General features: G+C 42.8%; 1 protein-coding gene across 1 annotated transcript; it reads left to right on the top strand.

Moving 5' to 3' along the window:
• The first annotated feature begins 3,205 nt into the window (after positions 1-3,205).
• Positions 3,206-7,925, top strand: LOC114039624 (E3 ubiquitin-protein ligase TRIM17-like). The gene is made up of 6 exons (XM_027857481.1): positions 3,206-3,622; positions 3,924-4,031; positions 6,036-6,317; positions 6,673-6,695; positions 6,850-6,947; positions 7,645-7,925. Exons 1-6 carry the CDS (start codon positions 3,206-3,208, stop codon positions 7,923-7,925), a joined length of 1,209 nt encoding a protein of 402 aa, XP_027713282.1.
• The last annotated feature ends 8,935 nt before the right edge of the window (positions 7,926-16,860 follow it).

Raw genomic sequence — 16,860 nt, 5'->3', positions numbered from 1 at the left:
AGAGTGGAGAGACCTTTGGACTTGGAGTTCAAATTCTGCCTCATAACAATTATCAGCTGTGGTGACCCTGGCCTAGTCACCCTCTCTCAACTTCAATTTGCCTACATTAGGAATAACCCATAGCACTTGCATTACTTTGCTTGTGAGGATCAAGTGAGAAGACTTAAAGTGATTTAAAACATTCATTATTATCATTACTTGGCCTAGGTGACTTCCTAGAGAATCAACCTGCAAAAACCATGTATATTAGAAGATCTATAGGTATAGATTTGAATAGGTGTAGAGTATAAATGGAAGGTAGTCCCAGAAGGAAAGTGAGGGGTGGGGGAGTGGGAAGATGAACGCTGAAGGCATGGTTGTATTTTTTTGGGAGGAGGATGAGGCAGGGTTCACCTGGGCAATCAGTTGGTTGCCTCCTACCATTTCTTTCTACTTTCCAACTGGGAGGAAGTATGATTTAAGTCAGTCTTGCTATTCTTTTTAGAAGGGGTGTGTCAGTTCTCAGCATTTTATTCCTAATAAACAGCAAGAATCTTCTTTGATTTTTGTGTTTCCAACACTTAGAAGAAAGGTTGGCACTTAGTTCTTTCCCACACTACCTTTTCATCTGTCCACACTTGGAAACTAGCTCGTCAGCTGTGACTTCAAGTCTCCTGGGAAGCTTCCTACAATATCTTTCTCACGCACCTCCAAGAGCAGCATTAAGACAGAAGATAAAGCAAGGTGATGGGAAGGCTGGGCTTTCATATTGGGAAAAGTCAGACCATGAAAAAGCAATGAGGATTCATTTTGTTCACTCCCTGTCAGGTTCCATATAATGTTGTCCAAGGTTTAAGGAGGCATGTTCTAATCCTGTTATTTGGTGGAGCAATTGATCAGGAAGCATTGATTTAGGGCTGACTGAGGGAGGCCCTTAGCTAAATGGTTAAGGGTACAAAGGCAAGAAATGGAATCCTCTAGCTGCAGACACTTGGCAATCTCCGTGTGCACACAGGGTACACATCCTAGATACAATGAAAATACAAGATTGAAGGACCAGAGCTTTGATGGCCTGTAGAAGGCAGGTACTCCTTGAATTGATCCTTGAAGGCAGTTACTGGCTTCTAAGTGTCAGAGGTGAGGAGGTAATTAGTGAACCAAATTCCTGCTCATTTTTATCTTGAATAGAGTATGAATTAGATGTTTGCTTTTTAAAATGGTTCTTGATAAGTTTTGTTACAAGCCATCATGCAGACATCATTAACTCCCAATTGATTCCCACGGCCCCCCCCCCCCCACAAGGTACAATGGATGGATTCAGTTTAAATAAGCCTACAAAAATGATTGTGACTGATAATATGTACGTGCAGCCTGATGCATTAGTGGACATCTTGGATTCTCACGAAAGGTGATTGAAGATTACCTTTCTTATCCCTACTTTGCAAAAGAACAGGGAGACCTCATAGTGATTTGCTCCATGTTCACAAGGTTAGTATGTATTTAAGGTAGGATTTGAACTTGGGTCTTCCTGACTGCCAATCCAAGTAGAGAAAGGAAAGGAAAAAGACAGGACCTTTCCTTTGCTAGTGCCAAGACTTTGTACATTTGTCCTTGATCTCTGCTGAGAACTCTTAATCTTCCACTCTTAATTTTCATTCATCTGCTACTTAACAAACATCTCCTATTCTCTATCCTTTTAAAAAAAAAAACCTTCATTCACTTGATCCTATTTGTCTTCAAACTTCTTCCTGACCTCATTTGAGGTTTTCTTGACAATGACCTTTTGTTAAGGTTCTACTTTCCTGACCTTTAGGCAGAATTTGACTTGACTATAAGCTTCTCTCAGTTTCCCAGACTGTTACTACTGATTCTTTTTTTTTTTTTTTTAATTTTTAGTGAATTTTCAACATTCACTTCCATACAGTTTTTTTTTGGGGGGGGGGGGCAAGGCAATTGGTGTTAAGCAACTAGCCCATAGTCACAACTAGTAAGTGTCTGAGGCCAGATTTGAACGGGTCCTCCTGACTTCAGGGTTGGGGCTCTATCTACTGCCCCACCTAGCTGCCCTTCCATAAGCTCTTGGGTTTTAAATTTCTCCTCTTCCCCTCCTACCTCAATCTGACATAGGCTCCACATATACATTCCTATTAAACATTTTCACATTAGTCATATTGTAAAAAATTAGAACCAATAGGAGAAACCACAAGAAAGAAGAAACAAGACGAAACAAAAAGAGCAAACGATATGCTTTGATCTGCATTCAGACTTCATAGTTATTTCTCTGGATGTGGATAGCATTTTCCATCATCGTATGTTTGGAGTTGTCTTAGATCCTTGCATTGCTGAGAAGAGCTAACTCTATCAAAGTTAGTCATAGCACAATGTGGCTGTTACCGTGTACAATGTTCTCCTGGTTCTGTGAACGCATTTGCAACAGGGATATAGCACCTCTTATCTCATGTACTCTCCCTGGAATGTGACTGATCAGCAGGGCAGAGTGGTGTCCTGGATGGTTTTGGGATTTCCAAAGTCTAAAGGCCCAAACCTCAAATGGTGGGTGGATGACCAGGAAACCTTGTTAGGTCCAGAAGCTACCAGAAAGCTGTTCTGTAGCCTGGAGGGCAGGGAGGTGAAGGAGAGGGAAAAACTCTTGGTAGATCTTGATCCCAGGGAAATCCGGAAAAACTTATTTCTCTTTTCTTGTGGTAGTTGTTTTCCTTAGATTGTGCAAAAACTCTAGTTGTGCTGAAATGAGAGAGAGAAGTTGGGAATGCTTTAATTTGTTTGAATTTTGATGTACCGTGCTTGGGTCAGGCCTCCCAAAATCACGATTCCCCCATTTTGGTTTCTCACCTGGTCTTTCTCCCCATTTTTTTGAGACAATGGGGGTTAAGTGACTTGCCCAAGGTCACTCACCTAGCTAGTAAGTGTCTGAGGCCTGATCTGAACTCAGGTCCTCCTGACTCCAGGGCTGGTGCTCTATACACTGTGTTACCTACCTGCCCCCCTTTCTCCCCATTTCTTAATACTCCTAGGACTGGCAAATTCTTTTTATCACTTGATCAGTCCTCAAGTTTATTGTGATGATTGCTCTTGATATGAATCCTCAGCTGTGGGACTGGGAGGGAGAATTACTTTTGTTCTTTACCAGCTACTTTGCTGGAGGGATGGACCCTGAGAAAAAGATCCTTAACACCCTCACACTTTCTCTTTCTTTCTCAGGATCATGGCTTCTAAAGACATTACTGAAGGTCATCAGAATGTGCTCTCCTGTGGCATTTGTCAGGCCCATCTCATAGACCCAGTGGTGGCTGATTGTGGACACAGTGTTTGCCAATCTTGTCTCAGTGACTCCAGTGAAGATTTTGGGCATACCTCCTGCTGCAGGTGCAGGGCCATCTTCCACTCAAGCCTTTTAGCTGCCGCTTTAAGGAGAAGAAGAAAACTCCCTCCAAAGAAGCCTGTTACCAATAAACAACCTCCACAGAGGCCTGAGGGACCCAACAAGTGTGACCTCCACCAGGAGGTTAAGAAGTTGTTTTGTATGAATGATCAGACCCTACTCTGTGTGCCCTGTTCACAATCCCAGGAACATGAAGCTCACACAGTCCAACCCATAGAAGAAGCTGCTAAGCTCTATAAGGTGAGTAACTGGGGCATCGGAATTGGCAATATTAGGAGACGAGTAACCATTGGGTAATGACAGATCATTACCGAGGGAGTTCATGACCTGAGTGAGTGCCTCTTTCCACCTACCTCCCTCTCCCCCCAAGTTCATTTTGCTCACTCCCAAGTTAGCCTTTTATCTCTGAGCCACCCCTTTAAAGGATTGAACTATCACAGCTGAGGACGAGGGCCCTAAAACAAATAGTACTAGCTTGTCAGGCCTCCTGAATTTCTTAGCCCCTGCCCCTTACTAAAGCTGTCTCCTGTTTCTTTTGCAGAAAAAGCTCCAGGAAAATCTCAGACTTGTAAATGGAAATTTAAAAGATGTTCAGAAGCTAATCTTTGAGGAGAAGAAGATACCTCGTTCATGGGCTGTTGTGTGGACAGTAAGTGTGTCTGACTCTTTCTTCCCCATAAGTTTGTGTATCCTTTATTTGATCTTCCAGTGATATGTAGTTTGATCAGATACAAAAGGGTTAAGTGACTCAAATCCAAACTCTGTGCTGTATGCTAAGCTAGCAAACAGAAGCTCACCCTGCCTCAGACCCTTCTACCCTTTGAAGTCAGAATCATAGGGTTTGATAATTGCAAGGGACTTATATATCCATCTAACCCAAGGAATCTCAACTATAATATGCCTTGACAAAGGGTCATCTACTTTCTGCTCCAAGAAGAGAGGTCCAAGGAAGAGCAAATATCCACCTACCTCTCCAGCCCCCCCATGTCTCTTTGGGGACAGCTCTGATCATTAGGAAGTTTTGCCTGACATAAGTCTTTGCAACTTGCTCTAGGCACTGTTCCTGGTTCTACCCTCAGGGTCAGACAAAACAATTTTTCCTTCTTGTGATGGTTAAACCCTTTTGAACCCAGTGGTTAAGAGCTCTCTCCCCTTCCCCCCCAGTCTTGGATTCAAAGTCCTTAGGATCTTCTTAACCTTACTTTGGGTGCTGGCAATGGTAGTATCAATGGTGATTAGAACTGAACGCAGACAGGAACTTGGGACAGAAGTTAGGTCTTCCTTACTGCCCTCTAGTGCATTAGCTTTATTTTGATTGCTGCATCACACAAAACTCCCAAATGTTTTTCAGGTGAGGTCCTGCCTAGCCATGCCTCCAGCACACTTTTTTCTACCCTAGTGAAAGACTTTATTTCAAGATCTTTTGCATCCTGACTCTTCATCCACTCTCAGCTTTTCCTCACCTGCAAGCTTATGAGTACCGATAGCATCCGTACCTTTTTTTTTTACTTAACATTCCTTGTCTTAAATTTTGAGTTCAAATTTATGATCTGTCCTTGCGTTCTTCACTTTGTACCAGTTCATATAGGTCTTCAGTCCTTTTCTGAAACCACCGCCTCATCTCTTATAGCAAAGTAGTTACTCCATTAGCATCTTATGCCACACCATTTACAACCATCCCCTGATTGATGAGCATCCCCTTGATTTCAATTCTTTGCCACCATAAAATTGTGGTGCAATAAACATTTTGGTCATTTTCCTTTTCTTTGATGTCTTTAGAATACTGACCCGAGAGGAAGCCTAGAGGATAGAGCACTGGACCTGGACTCTGGAAGACAGAGTTCAGATCCAGCCTCCAGACACTTCATTGCTATGTGACTGGTTAAGTCACTTAACCTCTGATTGCCTGCAAATGGATCTGCTGGATCCAGTGGAGAAGGAAATGGCAAAACACTCCAGGAAAACCCCAAATGGGGTCACAAAGGGCAGGACACAACTGAAACATATAATATTGCTGAATTAAAGGGTATATACAATTTTTGTAGACCTTTGGGCCTAGTTCCACATTGTTCTCCAGAAAGGAGAATTGTTCTCCAGTTCTACTCTACTAACAGTTCATTAGTATACTGTCTTTGTTGTTGTCCATGGGGTTCTCGGCAAAGATAGGGACTAGTTTGTCATTTCCTTCACCAATGAATTAAGGCAAACAGGTTAAGTGACTTGTCCAGGGTCACATAGCTAGTGTCTCCAAGCCTAGAAAGAGCTCCCAAGTATATTCTAGTATATACTTGCTTAGTAACTATCAAATAGGAAGTAAGTCTGCCTGCCATGACTTTTTGGGATCTTAAATTCCCTTTTATTCACCATATTGTCACTTTTTTTCCCAACATGTGTATTGTGGAAATGTTCTCGATATCACTTGTATATAATTTCTTGCCTTCTCAGTGGATGGGAGACAGGCTAGAAAGATTAAATAACATTCCCCAGGTCACCTAGTTTGCTAATGAGAAGAGCATGTACTTCAATTCAGGCTTCCTAATTCCTGCTTAGTCCAGTGTTCTAATATACTTGACAGACCAGGCTGGAAGTCAAAATTGATTAGAAGTGGCTATTGTCCTCCTTATAATTAACATCAGAGCATGTGTCGCTGTAGGAACAAGTAGAAATGCCAAGAGAAACCTTTGAGGAAAAATTTCAAGAAATAAGTGAATTCCTGAGTGACGAGGAAGAGGAGGTCCACAGTCTTGTGGACCTGGATGAGGAGGAGGATGAAATGTTTGAGCAGCTGAAGGAGCAGGAGGCCTGGCAGGAAACTCTCAACAAAGAGAAAAAGAGGATGAGCCGCTTCCATCTGTCCCATTACAAGAATGAGCTGAGGGAAATGGCCTCCAGTTTGGAAGAAAAGTCTCAGATGACAGACACTGAACTTCTGCAGGTGAGAAACTTATGATGGTCTCTAGGCAGTGGTGAGAATTTTCAAGCTTATGACAAGGGTGTCTTACTCAAATTTATCCATCTAGAGCCAGAGGGGGATAGGGTCCTGTGGCTTCCTTTAATTATTATGCCTTGGAGGGGCATCTAGGTGGCACAGTGGGTAGAGCACCGGCCCTGGATTCAGGAGGACCTGAGTTCAAATCTGCCCTCAGACACAACAATAGCTGTGTGGACTTGGGCAAGTCACTTAACCCCATTGCCTAGCCAAAATTAAATAAATAGCAACAAATAAATAAATAAATAAATTATGCCTTGGAAACCTGCCAGCCTTTGACCTTTTCTTTTCTCTCTCCTAGGATGTAGAAGACACACTGCACAAGTAAGTTAACATTCCGAAGAAAAATAATAGGTTATCAAGGATAGTAGGGGTAAGGGTAATAATAGCTGTGCCTGAAACAGGGTAAGGCCTTTGGTGCCATGGAAAGCACAGAGCCTGTGGTGACTAGGATAACTAAGTATCTCTTTTCCCTTAGGAGTGAGTCCCTGTTGTTTCGAACCCCAAAACCTTTCACACCAAAACTGAGCCAGTCTTACTGTATGGAGTTAAGAGAATTTCTGAAAAAATTTCAAGGTAAGTGTCAGCGCTTTGAGTCAAGATTTGGGCTTTCTTCTGAGGGTCAAACCATATACCTTTTGAATTTGTGGTCTTAGATCTCTTGGCTATCAAGAATCTGGTGCAAGTACCAAAGACTACAAGCTGATAAGATCTTGCATTAAGTAGGGGGTGTTTCTACATCACCAGGTTCTCCCTACCCTGGGAAACTTATTGACTGGTATGGTCTAAAACAACAATCATTTGCAAATAGTTAATGGGTAAATTAGAACCTTCCTGGAACATAAACCTCCCTACTTGGGCCAGGCGAGCTGGGGAAAGTTTGGCAGCAGATGATATGGGTGCTGGAAACCTCAGTCAATAGCCCTTCTTCTTGTGTCCAACCCTCCATGCTCCCACTTGGGGTTTTATTGGCAAAGATACTGGGGTGGTTTGCTATTTCCTTCTCCAGCTCATTTTACAGATGAGGAAACTGAGGCAAACAGGGTTAAGGGACTTGCCCAAGTTCATATAGCTAGTAAATGTCCAAGGGCCATCAGGACCAGTGCTATCCAGTGGACCACCTAGCTGCCTCAGCCCCTTCTTCCTACCTAGACAATATTCTTTTCCTATAAGGGGTCCCTAGAACACAACAGAGAGCCCAACCCATCTCTACTTGACACTCAGCACACTGAAGTACTGATTTGGACTAATGATGCCTTTAATCTCTCTGCAGAATCTCGACTGTTGCAATGTCACTATCCTTATGAATTACCTGATGATGACCGAAAGAGGACTTTCACATTTGCAGATATTTCCTCAGGTCAGATGTATGCTATTTATACCTCTGGAAGTCTCCACTACATGAATGGGAGAGACTTGTCTATTACAAAATTGAAAATGGATGACCTTTCTGAAGAAGACGATGATCCCATATTCTCATGTTACTGTTTGCCAATTGAAAGGGAGTACTCGCCTAGTGACTTCCCTCCTAACCCCTCTATAGAATGGCATTAAGGAGGGAACCAAGGTGGCGGAAAGTGGTGACTTGCTTGAGCTGTCACCCAAATGGCTCCAAATAGCCATAGAATGGCATTAAGTCAGGCCTGGGTAAACTTAAGAGCTATTTCAGGATAATCCTAGAATTGTATCCTACTTTTTAATCTTATGTAATGTCCAAAAGGGTACAAAGAAATTGATGGTGATTCTACCAGGGCAAATACTGATATTATATTGATTTTATTTTTGTTAATTAAGAAACTATAGGGGGCAGCTAGGTGGCATAGTAAACAGCATTGGCCCTGGAGTCAGGACAACCAGAGTTCAAATCTGGCCTCCCAGACATAATACTTCCTAGCTGTGTGACTCTGGGCAAGTCACTTAACCCCAATTGCCTCACTTAAATTAAAAATTTTAAAATTCAAAAAAAATTTAAAAATTTAAAATTAAAAAAAAATACAGTGGGATCTTGCATTGTCTACACAAGTCAGCTATGTCTGACAAATATGATTTACAGAAACTGTAAAGCTTGTAATCCATGGGAAATGGTGTTGGATGGGGAACGAAGGAAAGCCTTGTTGGAATCCCACCCCCTCCAATAGTTGCTAACTTGTGTCTTGGACAGACTTGTGCCACAGGTTGATTCACGAAATACATATTAATAAATACTTTATTTTCCAGGTGTTTTTTGTAATCTTGTTAAATGCTTAAGGGAGAACTGTAGGGAAAGGCTGAGGAAATTATGGGGCAGGTCTAATCTAATTAAACTTTCTCTCCAAATCCCTCTGTTCTTACCAAGAGGACCATCTTCCCAGTCACCCTGGCTTATAACCTAGTTGTCCTCTTTTCACTCTACTCAAGTTTAGATTTTACTTTCCTGACATCTTTCACATAAGACCCCTTTTTTCCTCTGACTGGTACCAACCTTGGTGTAGAATTTTACCTCATGTCTGGACTATTGCAACCTCCTAATTGAGAACTACAATGACAAAAATGAGTTTGTCTCTGCTGTCCTATGTTTTATCTAATTGCATATGCCAGCAAATCGAAAGCACATACCAGGGCAAACAGTAGTTCATGGTGAGACAAGAGCACCAAGAAGGGCTTTCCATAGGAGGTGATACTTGAACTCTTCTTTGAAGGTAATCAAGCATTAAAGATGGCAGTACTGTGGTAGGGAGTCACATGATACAAAAACAAAAGAGAAATAGTCCCCGAGTTAGGGTCATTCTTTTGGGGGAAGAGACCATGGGTGTGGGTGGGGGGTATATACCAGAGATGGGAGATAGCCCTAGAGTAAAGGGATAAAGAGGGCTGTGGAAAAAGCAGCAGCCAATGAAGGGAAATATAAGACGGGGAAGGTGTAAGAGATGAGTGACTTTTCTAATTTTCAGGGGAACCAAAGATGGGTAGACAGCAGTTTAAGCATTTTTATAGGAAGAGTTAATTTAAATTTAGAGTATAGATCTGTCACAATCCCCTCAACAATCTTCAAATTAGGAAACAGAAGAAGCAATTGGTTATGGCTTATGTAAGCCTAGTGCCTTTTCTAGATTTTTCACTTAAATATGCACAAATGTTACATTGAATTTTGGGACTTTAGTGAATTCCATTTATGTCCTATGATATGGAGCCAGCTGTTGGCACAATGGATAGAGTGCTGTGCCTCAAGCAGGGGTGGGGAAACGTTGGCCTTAAGCCCACTTGTAATAAAACCACCCTTATTAAAAGGATTTGTTCTAGAAAATTCAGTCAGTCAAGGCAGCACTTAAGGACCTAAAAGACCACTGGTGGCCTTAAGGTCAGAGGGTCCCCACCCCTGGCCTAGAATCAGGAAGTTCTGAGTTCAAATCCCCCCTCAGATATTTACTAGCCTGTTGACCACCTTTTTTCATTTATTCCCTTGATATGTGGTACTTAGGTCTTCAAAGAGCGATAGTTTCCTTATTGTCTATAGTATGATTTTCAATATTAAGGCTGAAGATTCATTTGGAACGTGTTGTAGAATATGATAGTTGTCATTGCAACTAGCCCAATACCTGGCACATATTTGCTGATTGACCCTTTACTCAGATGTTCTGATAACACTCACTGGTCAGAATCCTCCTGTTTTACATGCTACTATTCACACGAAGCCGTGAGGTCTAGACTAAATAAAATTCCACCAATGTACCAACACCTGCAATGTTTGAGGCACAGTTCTAAGTGCTAAGGGGCAAAAAAGACACAATCCCTGCCCTCAGTGAGTGCAGTCTGGTAAAGGTCATGTGGCACATAAATATAAAAGTATTTATTACATATATTTAAAGTATTATACATGTTTAAGTTGTACACATATTTAAGTACATAAGTATTTAACATAAATCAAGTGAGGGAAAATAATCCCTTCTGACTGGGGAAGGAAGTGAAGATGTAAAGGAGGAAATGGCATTTGTTCTTGGTGTGAAAAGATGAAGGGAATTCCAACCCTTTCTACCCTCTCTAGTTCTTTTGAAAGACCAACCTATGGAACAAATTACTGTCAGGGGCAGGATCTCCATGCTTGAACTTTTTGTTTTGGCTAGGCCATGGGGCTAAGTGACTTGCCCAGGGTCACACAGCTAGTAAGTGTTATGTGTCTGAGGCCTGATTTGAACTCAGGTCCTCCTGATTCCAGGGCCTGTGCTCTATCCACTGCACAACCTAGCTGCCCCACACTTTTTTTTTTTTTTAAAGAATGATGTCTGATGTAAATCTGCTAAGGGAAAACATTTCTCTGAGATGACTCAGTCCTGTTGTCTAGAAGTACTTTGGAGCAGATGACCACCAAGGGGGCCTCAGTTCTGGAATCAAATCCTAGGGCACTCCACCTGCATCCCCTTGTCTCACAAAGCTTAATGGAGAAAACGGAAAGGAAGGAGAAAGGAGAACACAAAATAGAGGGGTATTCCTCTTTCCTTTACCCCAAGATAATAAGACTTCTGCTCAGGAATCTATGGGGAATCCTAAGTAGTTTGAGGCTGGTAGTGTTCTAGTTAAGTCCCTAATTGCTCTTCCTGTCTCATGGCCAGAAGTCCCTGGAACATCCCAAGCCAGCTTTGGGGAGCTTATCCAACATCCAGAAACTTTCCAAAATCCTTGAGGTACCCAGAGGTAGCAGCCCTGTTCCAGTTCCTCTGGTAGCCACTCGAGGTCAGGATTGTTCTACAAATGCCTGGCACTCTCAAATAACTTGGAGAATTTTGAAACTGATGTCAAAAGAAACACACAATACAATTAACATTTATTAAACACCTATTATGTGCCAGGCAATGTACTAAGATACAAATGAGAAAAAGAAAGACAGGCCCAGCCCTCAAGGAGCTTACAGTCTAATGGGGGAAGCCAACACCCAAAAGGAAGCTGAAAGGGAGGGCTAGGGGTGAGGAGGAAGGTACCTGATGCAGGTTTATGATGAGGGTGGAGTCAAATCCAAAGGGTGAAGCTGATGAGAAATTAAGAGGTGACTGAGATTCTGAACCCTCTTCAAATGGAGGCTTTAGGAGAAAATGTTTGCCCCTCCCTTGAGCTTCCAGTCATAGGAGCACAGACCCAGGAGGTGCTGGTAAGGTGTGCTTATCAAAGCTGATGCAATGGCTTTGAGTTTTCTGGTGATGAGCTTGGAAGGGTGGGGAGGGGGAAGGGAAGAGTAGGTCATGGTGATGGTAGAGTCATATCCAAAGGGTGCAGCTGATGAGAAACAAGACCTGAAGGATTTAACTGAGCAGCTTTTGGGTCCAGCACTGCTCTGGCCACCATCTGAGATTCAAAGAAGTGTGAGACAGAACTCCTGATCTAGCTGGAAAGACATGATTATAGTAAGAAAAAATGAATCCAATGCTTATTGAGGTGGTATGGACTGAATGCCCTGTCCTACAGGAATTCAAATGAGAGGGACATCACTGGGGGCTTCCTGGAGGAAAGAGTCTTGAGTTGGGGTGTATGGGATGTTCAAGGAGGACCAGCCCCTCTGGTGGGAGGGCTTGCTGAGCCCTTTTCAGGGCTGCTTTATCCGGGATACCTTTGGAATCTACCTGGCACTCAACTCTCACCTGTGACTCCAAGAAGCTATAGCCTGCAGATCAGCCACACCCTGGTAAAACCATCTCAGCAGGCAGCCTAAACCGGGTTGAGGGTAATTGACAGGCCTCGAACCCAGGGAGAGTTAGGGGCATGTCTGCCCAAGCCTGTGAAGACCTCTCCTGGCAGAATGGGAGGATGAGTACAATGTTTCAATGGCCATGAAGGCAGCTGAAGCAGGTGCTGTGGAGGGCCTAGAGATTGGTCAGGTATCTAAGGCACCAGGGTCATTCATTGCATCCCAGGCCATAACCAGTTGTCCTGCCTTTTGACTTGCCCCTGGACTTAGATGACTCTGCAAAAGAGAATGAGACCGACAAGTTTGAAATGATGTCATTGGTCCTTCAAAACAAAAGACCAGAAAAATAGCTGCAGACTTGAATTGGGCCAGGAAGGACTGGAAAGAACCCTGACCTGAGCAATCGTCAGATTCACCCCAATCCAATAAGTATTGTGAGAAGTAAGAATACTTATTGTACCTAAGTGTACTAAATTTGGAGTCAGTGGAATGGGCATATATAGAATCTTAGCTCTTCCACATGTATGAGGGATCTCTGAGGCTCATTTTCTTGTTTATTTTTATTTCCTCTTACAGTTCAACAGAAGAACATTAAACCCAAACAATTAATTACCCAATCTCTAAAATGAAGGGGTTAGGTTGAGGGATCTCTAAACTCCCATTCAGTTTAGTCTTTCTGTGATTCTAAGCCCAAACAGTCTGAATCCTGCATTATGGGATTAAAGAGTTTTTTTCTTGTCTATGTTTTCTTTTGCAACATGACTATTATGAATGTTTTGCATGACTACTACATATGTATAACTTATATGGAATTGTTTGCCTTCTCAAGGAGGGGGGGAGAAGAAGGGAGACAATTTGGAACTCAAAATTTTAAAAATGAATGTTATAAGTTGTTTTTACTTGTAACTGGGGAAAAACAAAGTACTAAATAAAAGTTAAGGGAAAAAAAATATGCACCCTTAGATGTCAGGACCCTGAGACAAATGCCAGTTACCCAATGCTAGTTATGGTTTTGTCTTTAACATCACCACATTAAGCCTGTTAGAGAGTAAAGAAACCCTCATGGAAAGTATTATGGAGCTCATGCTGCCCATGACCAGCCCTCGCCCCTCCCTTTCTTCTGGAAGCCTTAAAAAAAAGAAAAAAAGATTTCCCTAGAGGCATTAGGACATTTGACTACATGAACCTAAAGTTTTCCCACTTTTTCGAGGAGTGGGACACAGAGCAGCAATTTCATGAGCCCCTGTGCCCTGCCTCAAAACTTGTAATCACAGGAAAGTCTGTTGAGGTTTAGGGGTACCAGGACCTCAAATTCACAACACGTGGGTCCTGCCTGAAAGAATTTGACCCAAGCCTTCTTTCAACCAAAGACAAGGTTTATTAGAACATTTGTCATATTGGGCAGACTCTTAAGGAATCTGAGCAGTGGCTAGATTTTAAGAATCTGAGTACCTTAATAGAGAAGGACCTTATATACAGAAAGATTATGGGAGGGATCTAGAAGTGGCCAAGTAGTTTGGGGTGACTGGAGGAGGGGTCTAAGGAGGATCTGGATGGGAGTGGCCAGTAAGCTGGGATGAACAGAATGCCACAGACCTGGACCACATGGCCAAGACAGAATGGAGCCTAGCTAGGATTAAGGGTGGGAAATGGGGGGGGGGGGGCATAGGAAGGTAAGACAATAGAGAGCCAGGCTAGGTTAAAGATAGCAGAGAATTTGGAGATTGGGTGTAGGCTAGTTGGTGGGATTATAGCCTCAGGCAAAAACCAGAGATTTGGCCATGGAGGAAAGTCCAGGGTTTTTCCTTTCCAGGGTCCAGATTCCAACCCCATCTAGTCTACTTGTTTTGCTTGTATGCAGAAGCTAGTAGTAGGTTGGAGTTGGGCCTAGGTAGAACAAAGCCACAGGACTCTAATGAGAAAACTTCTCCTGCTTTTGGGCTCTTCTAGTCACTTTTGATCAGTGTGATAAAAAAGAGTTTAGTTTTGACTCTGAAACAATAGAGACTTAAACCAGAAAGAACAGTTCTTATGAAAAAAAGGGTTCTAGTGGATCCCATGGCCAACTGGAATCAGCAGTGAGGTGTTGCAGCCATAAAAACCAATGTTCCTCAAATCACACTGACTCTGCCTATTGGAAGGGACCTTAGAGCCTATCTGGTCCAATCTGTGCATGAACAGGAAGCCCCATTAGGACATTCCCCAACAAGCACCTGTCCAGCCTCTGGTGAAGATTTATTAAGCTTAAACCTGTCTCTGTCCCCCACTGCTTTTAGGTCAGTATGGGACTGCATTAATTAAGGGCATTGTGTCCAGAAAAGGGAGATCATGTTCCCATAGTTCTCTGCCCCGGCCAGACTCCATTTAAACTTGAGTGTTCAGTCTTGGGCAGCACATTTTAGGAAACTGAACACAACCCATGTAGGAGTTTAGGATTTACAGCCAGAAGGGACCTTGGAAATCATGTACTCAAATCCTCTTATGTTGCAGATGAAGAAACTGAGGCCTGTAAAAATGAAATGACTTGTCCAGGTCTCATACATAGGTCTAAACATGTCAAGAGGACAATTTGGGTGGTGAGGGGACTGGAATGAAACCAGATCACACACTGAGTGAATGTCAAAACCAAATCTAGAACCCAGACCTCCAGTCTAGAACCTGGCGGCCAGTCTCTCCCTCTCTCCAATCCCTGCTCCACATAGTTGCCAGAATCATATCTCTGAAGCAATCTGACTATGTGACTTCCCTGCTCCAGAAGCTTTAGGAGCTCCCCCTTTATTGACTCTAGGTTAAATACAAACTTCTCATCTTGGCATTTAAAGCCCTTTACATTCTTGCTCCTGCCAGTCTTTCCAGGCTCATTGCAGATTATTTTTCTGCACACATTATGGTCCAGCCCAAGCATTCCCACTTGCTGTTCCCTCAATTCTGCATTCCACCTCTGTGGCCTTTGTATCAAGGATCCTCCAAGCCTTCCAAGTCCCACCTCTGAGGCTCCCAGGCTTCTTTCAAACCTCAGTTCCTTTGCCTTCTCCTGTAGGAAGCCTTTCCTTATTGCCCTAATTGTTAGTATTCCCTCCCTCCTCAACTTACTCTGTTTTCCTTGTTGTTGTTCAATTGTTTCTGACTCTTTGTGACCCATTTGGCTTTTTCTTAGCAAATATACTAGAGTGGTTTGTTATTTCCTTCTTTAGCTCATTTTACAGATGAGGAAATTGAGGAAAACAGGGTTCAGTGACTTGCTCAGGGTCACACAGCTAGTAAGTGTCTGATTTGAACTCAGGAAGGTGAGTCTTCCTGCCTCCAGGCCAGCCCTCTATCCCCTGCCCCACCCAGCTGCCCCAGGACCCTAAATAGCTCCATAAACATCTCAATATACATGAGTTATTCCTCTAGTAGAGAATCTGTTCCTTGAGAACAGGGACTATTATTCCTTTTGTCTTCACATCCCCAGCACTTAGGCCAATGGAAGGTGCTTAGTAAATGCTTATTGGGTTGGAGTAAATGCTTATTGGGTTGGAGCCCAGAGGGCTGGGCCTGTCTTTCTTTTTCTCATTTGTATCTTAGTACATTGCCTGGCACATAATAGGTGTTTAATAAATGTTGATTGTATTGTGTGTTTCTTTTGACATCAGTTTCAAAATTCTCCAAGTTATTTGAGAGTGCCAGGCATTTGTAGAATAATCCTGACCTCGAGTGGCTACCAGAGGAACTGGAACAGGGCTGCTACCTCTGGGTACCTCAAGGATTTTGGAAAGTTTCTGGATGTTGGATAAGCTCCCCAAAGCTGGCTTGGGATGTTCCAGGGACTTCTGGCCATGAGACAGGAAGAGCAATTAGGGACTTAACTAGAACACTACCAGCCTCAAACTACTTAGGATTCCCCATAGATTCCTGAGCAGAAGTCTTACTATCTTGGGGTAAAGGAAAGAGGAATACCCCTCTATTTTGTGTTCTCCTTTCTCCTTCCTTTTAGTTTTCTCCATTAAGTGAGACAGGGGCTTCCAACCTATCAAGGATTTGAATCATTCTTCACTATTTAACAAACACTATCATACATCTACTATGTACCTGGTACTGTGCTATCCAAAACCAAAAAGGTATCCTTACCCTGGTTGGTGCTCAAGGGCACTGCCCCACTAGACATTAAAGGAAACCAAACTCTTTTTATGTCTTCTCCACCCATCTCCTCCCCTAAAAGAATAAAACTATCTTTATAATTTCCTTATTTCTCTAAAGGACACCTCCAGCCTTCTAGTCAATCACTCAGCTTTGAAATTTTAATGTTGTCCTATGTGTTGTCATCCACACTCCCATGCAACTGGTGGTAAAAAGTCTTGATTTTACTTCTACAGTACTTTTCCTATCTCTCCTCTCCATTCACACAACCATCTTAGTTCTGGCCTTCAACTTTTCTTAATTATACTACTGCTATTGCTTCTTGATCCTGAAGACATCCTCCATCGACATCTCTATATATGTGATATATTTCTCTAGTAGAGAGTCAGTTCTTTGATGGGGGGGGGGACTTTTTCCTCCTGTCTTTGGCTAGTGGTAGGTGCTTAATAAATGCTTATTGGGTTGCACTGAATCTGTTGCCCAGGTCAGTGCTCTTTCCAGTCCTTTATGGCTCAACTCAAGTCTATTTCCTCCGTGTAGCCCCCAGTGATGTTCCTCTCATTTGAACTCCTGCAGAGCAGAACATTTGCAGTCCATGCCACACCAATAAGTACTGGATTATTTCTTTCTTACCATAATCGTGTCTTTTCAGTTAGATCAGGAGTTCTGTGATAGTAGGTTCTACACCCCATACAGAAGCTAGGGAGTGAAGTAGAT

Source organism: Vombatus ursinus, unplaced genomic scaffold (genome assembly GCF_900497805.2).
Source record: "Vombatus ursinus unplaced genomic scaffold, bare-nosed wombat genome assembly UNPS02012156.1, whole genome shotgun sequence".
NCBI classification, from domain to species: domain Eukaryota; kingdom Metazoa; phylum Chordata; class Mammalia; order Diprotodontia; family Vombatidae; genus Vombatus; species Vombatus ursinus.
Note: the sequence above shows the minus strand (reverse complement) of the source record. Positions and strands in the feature narration are given on the sequence as shown.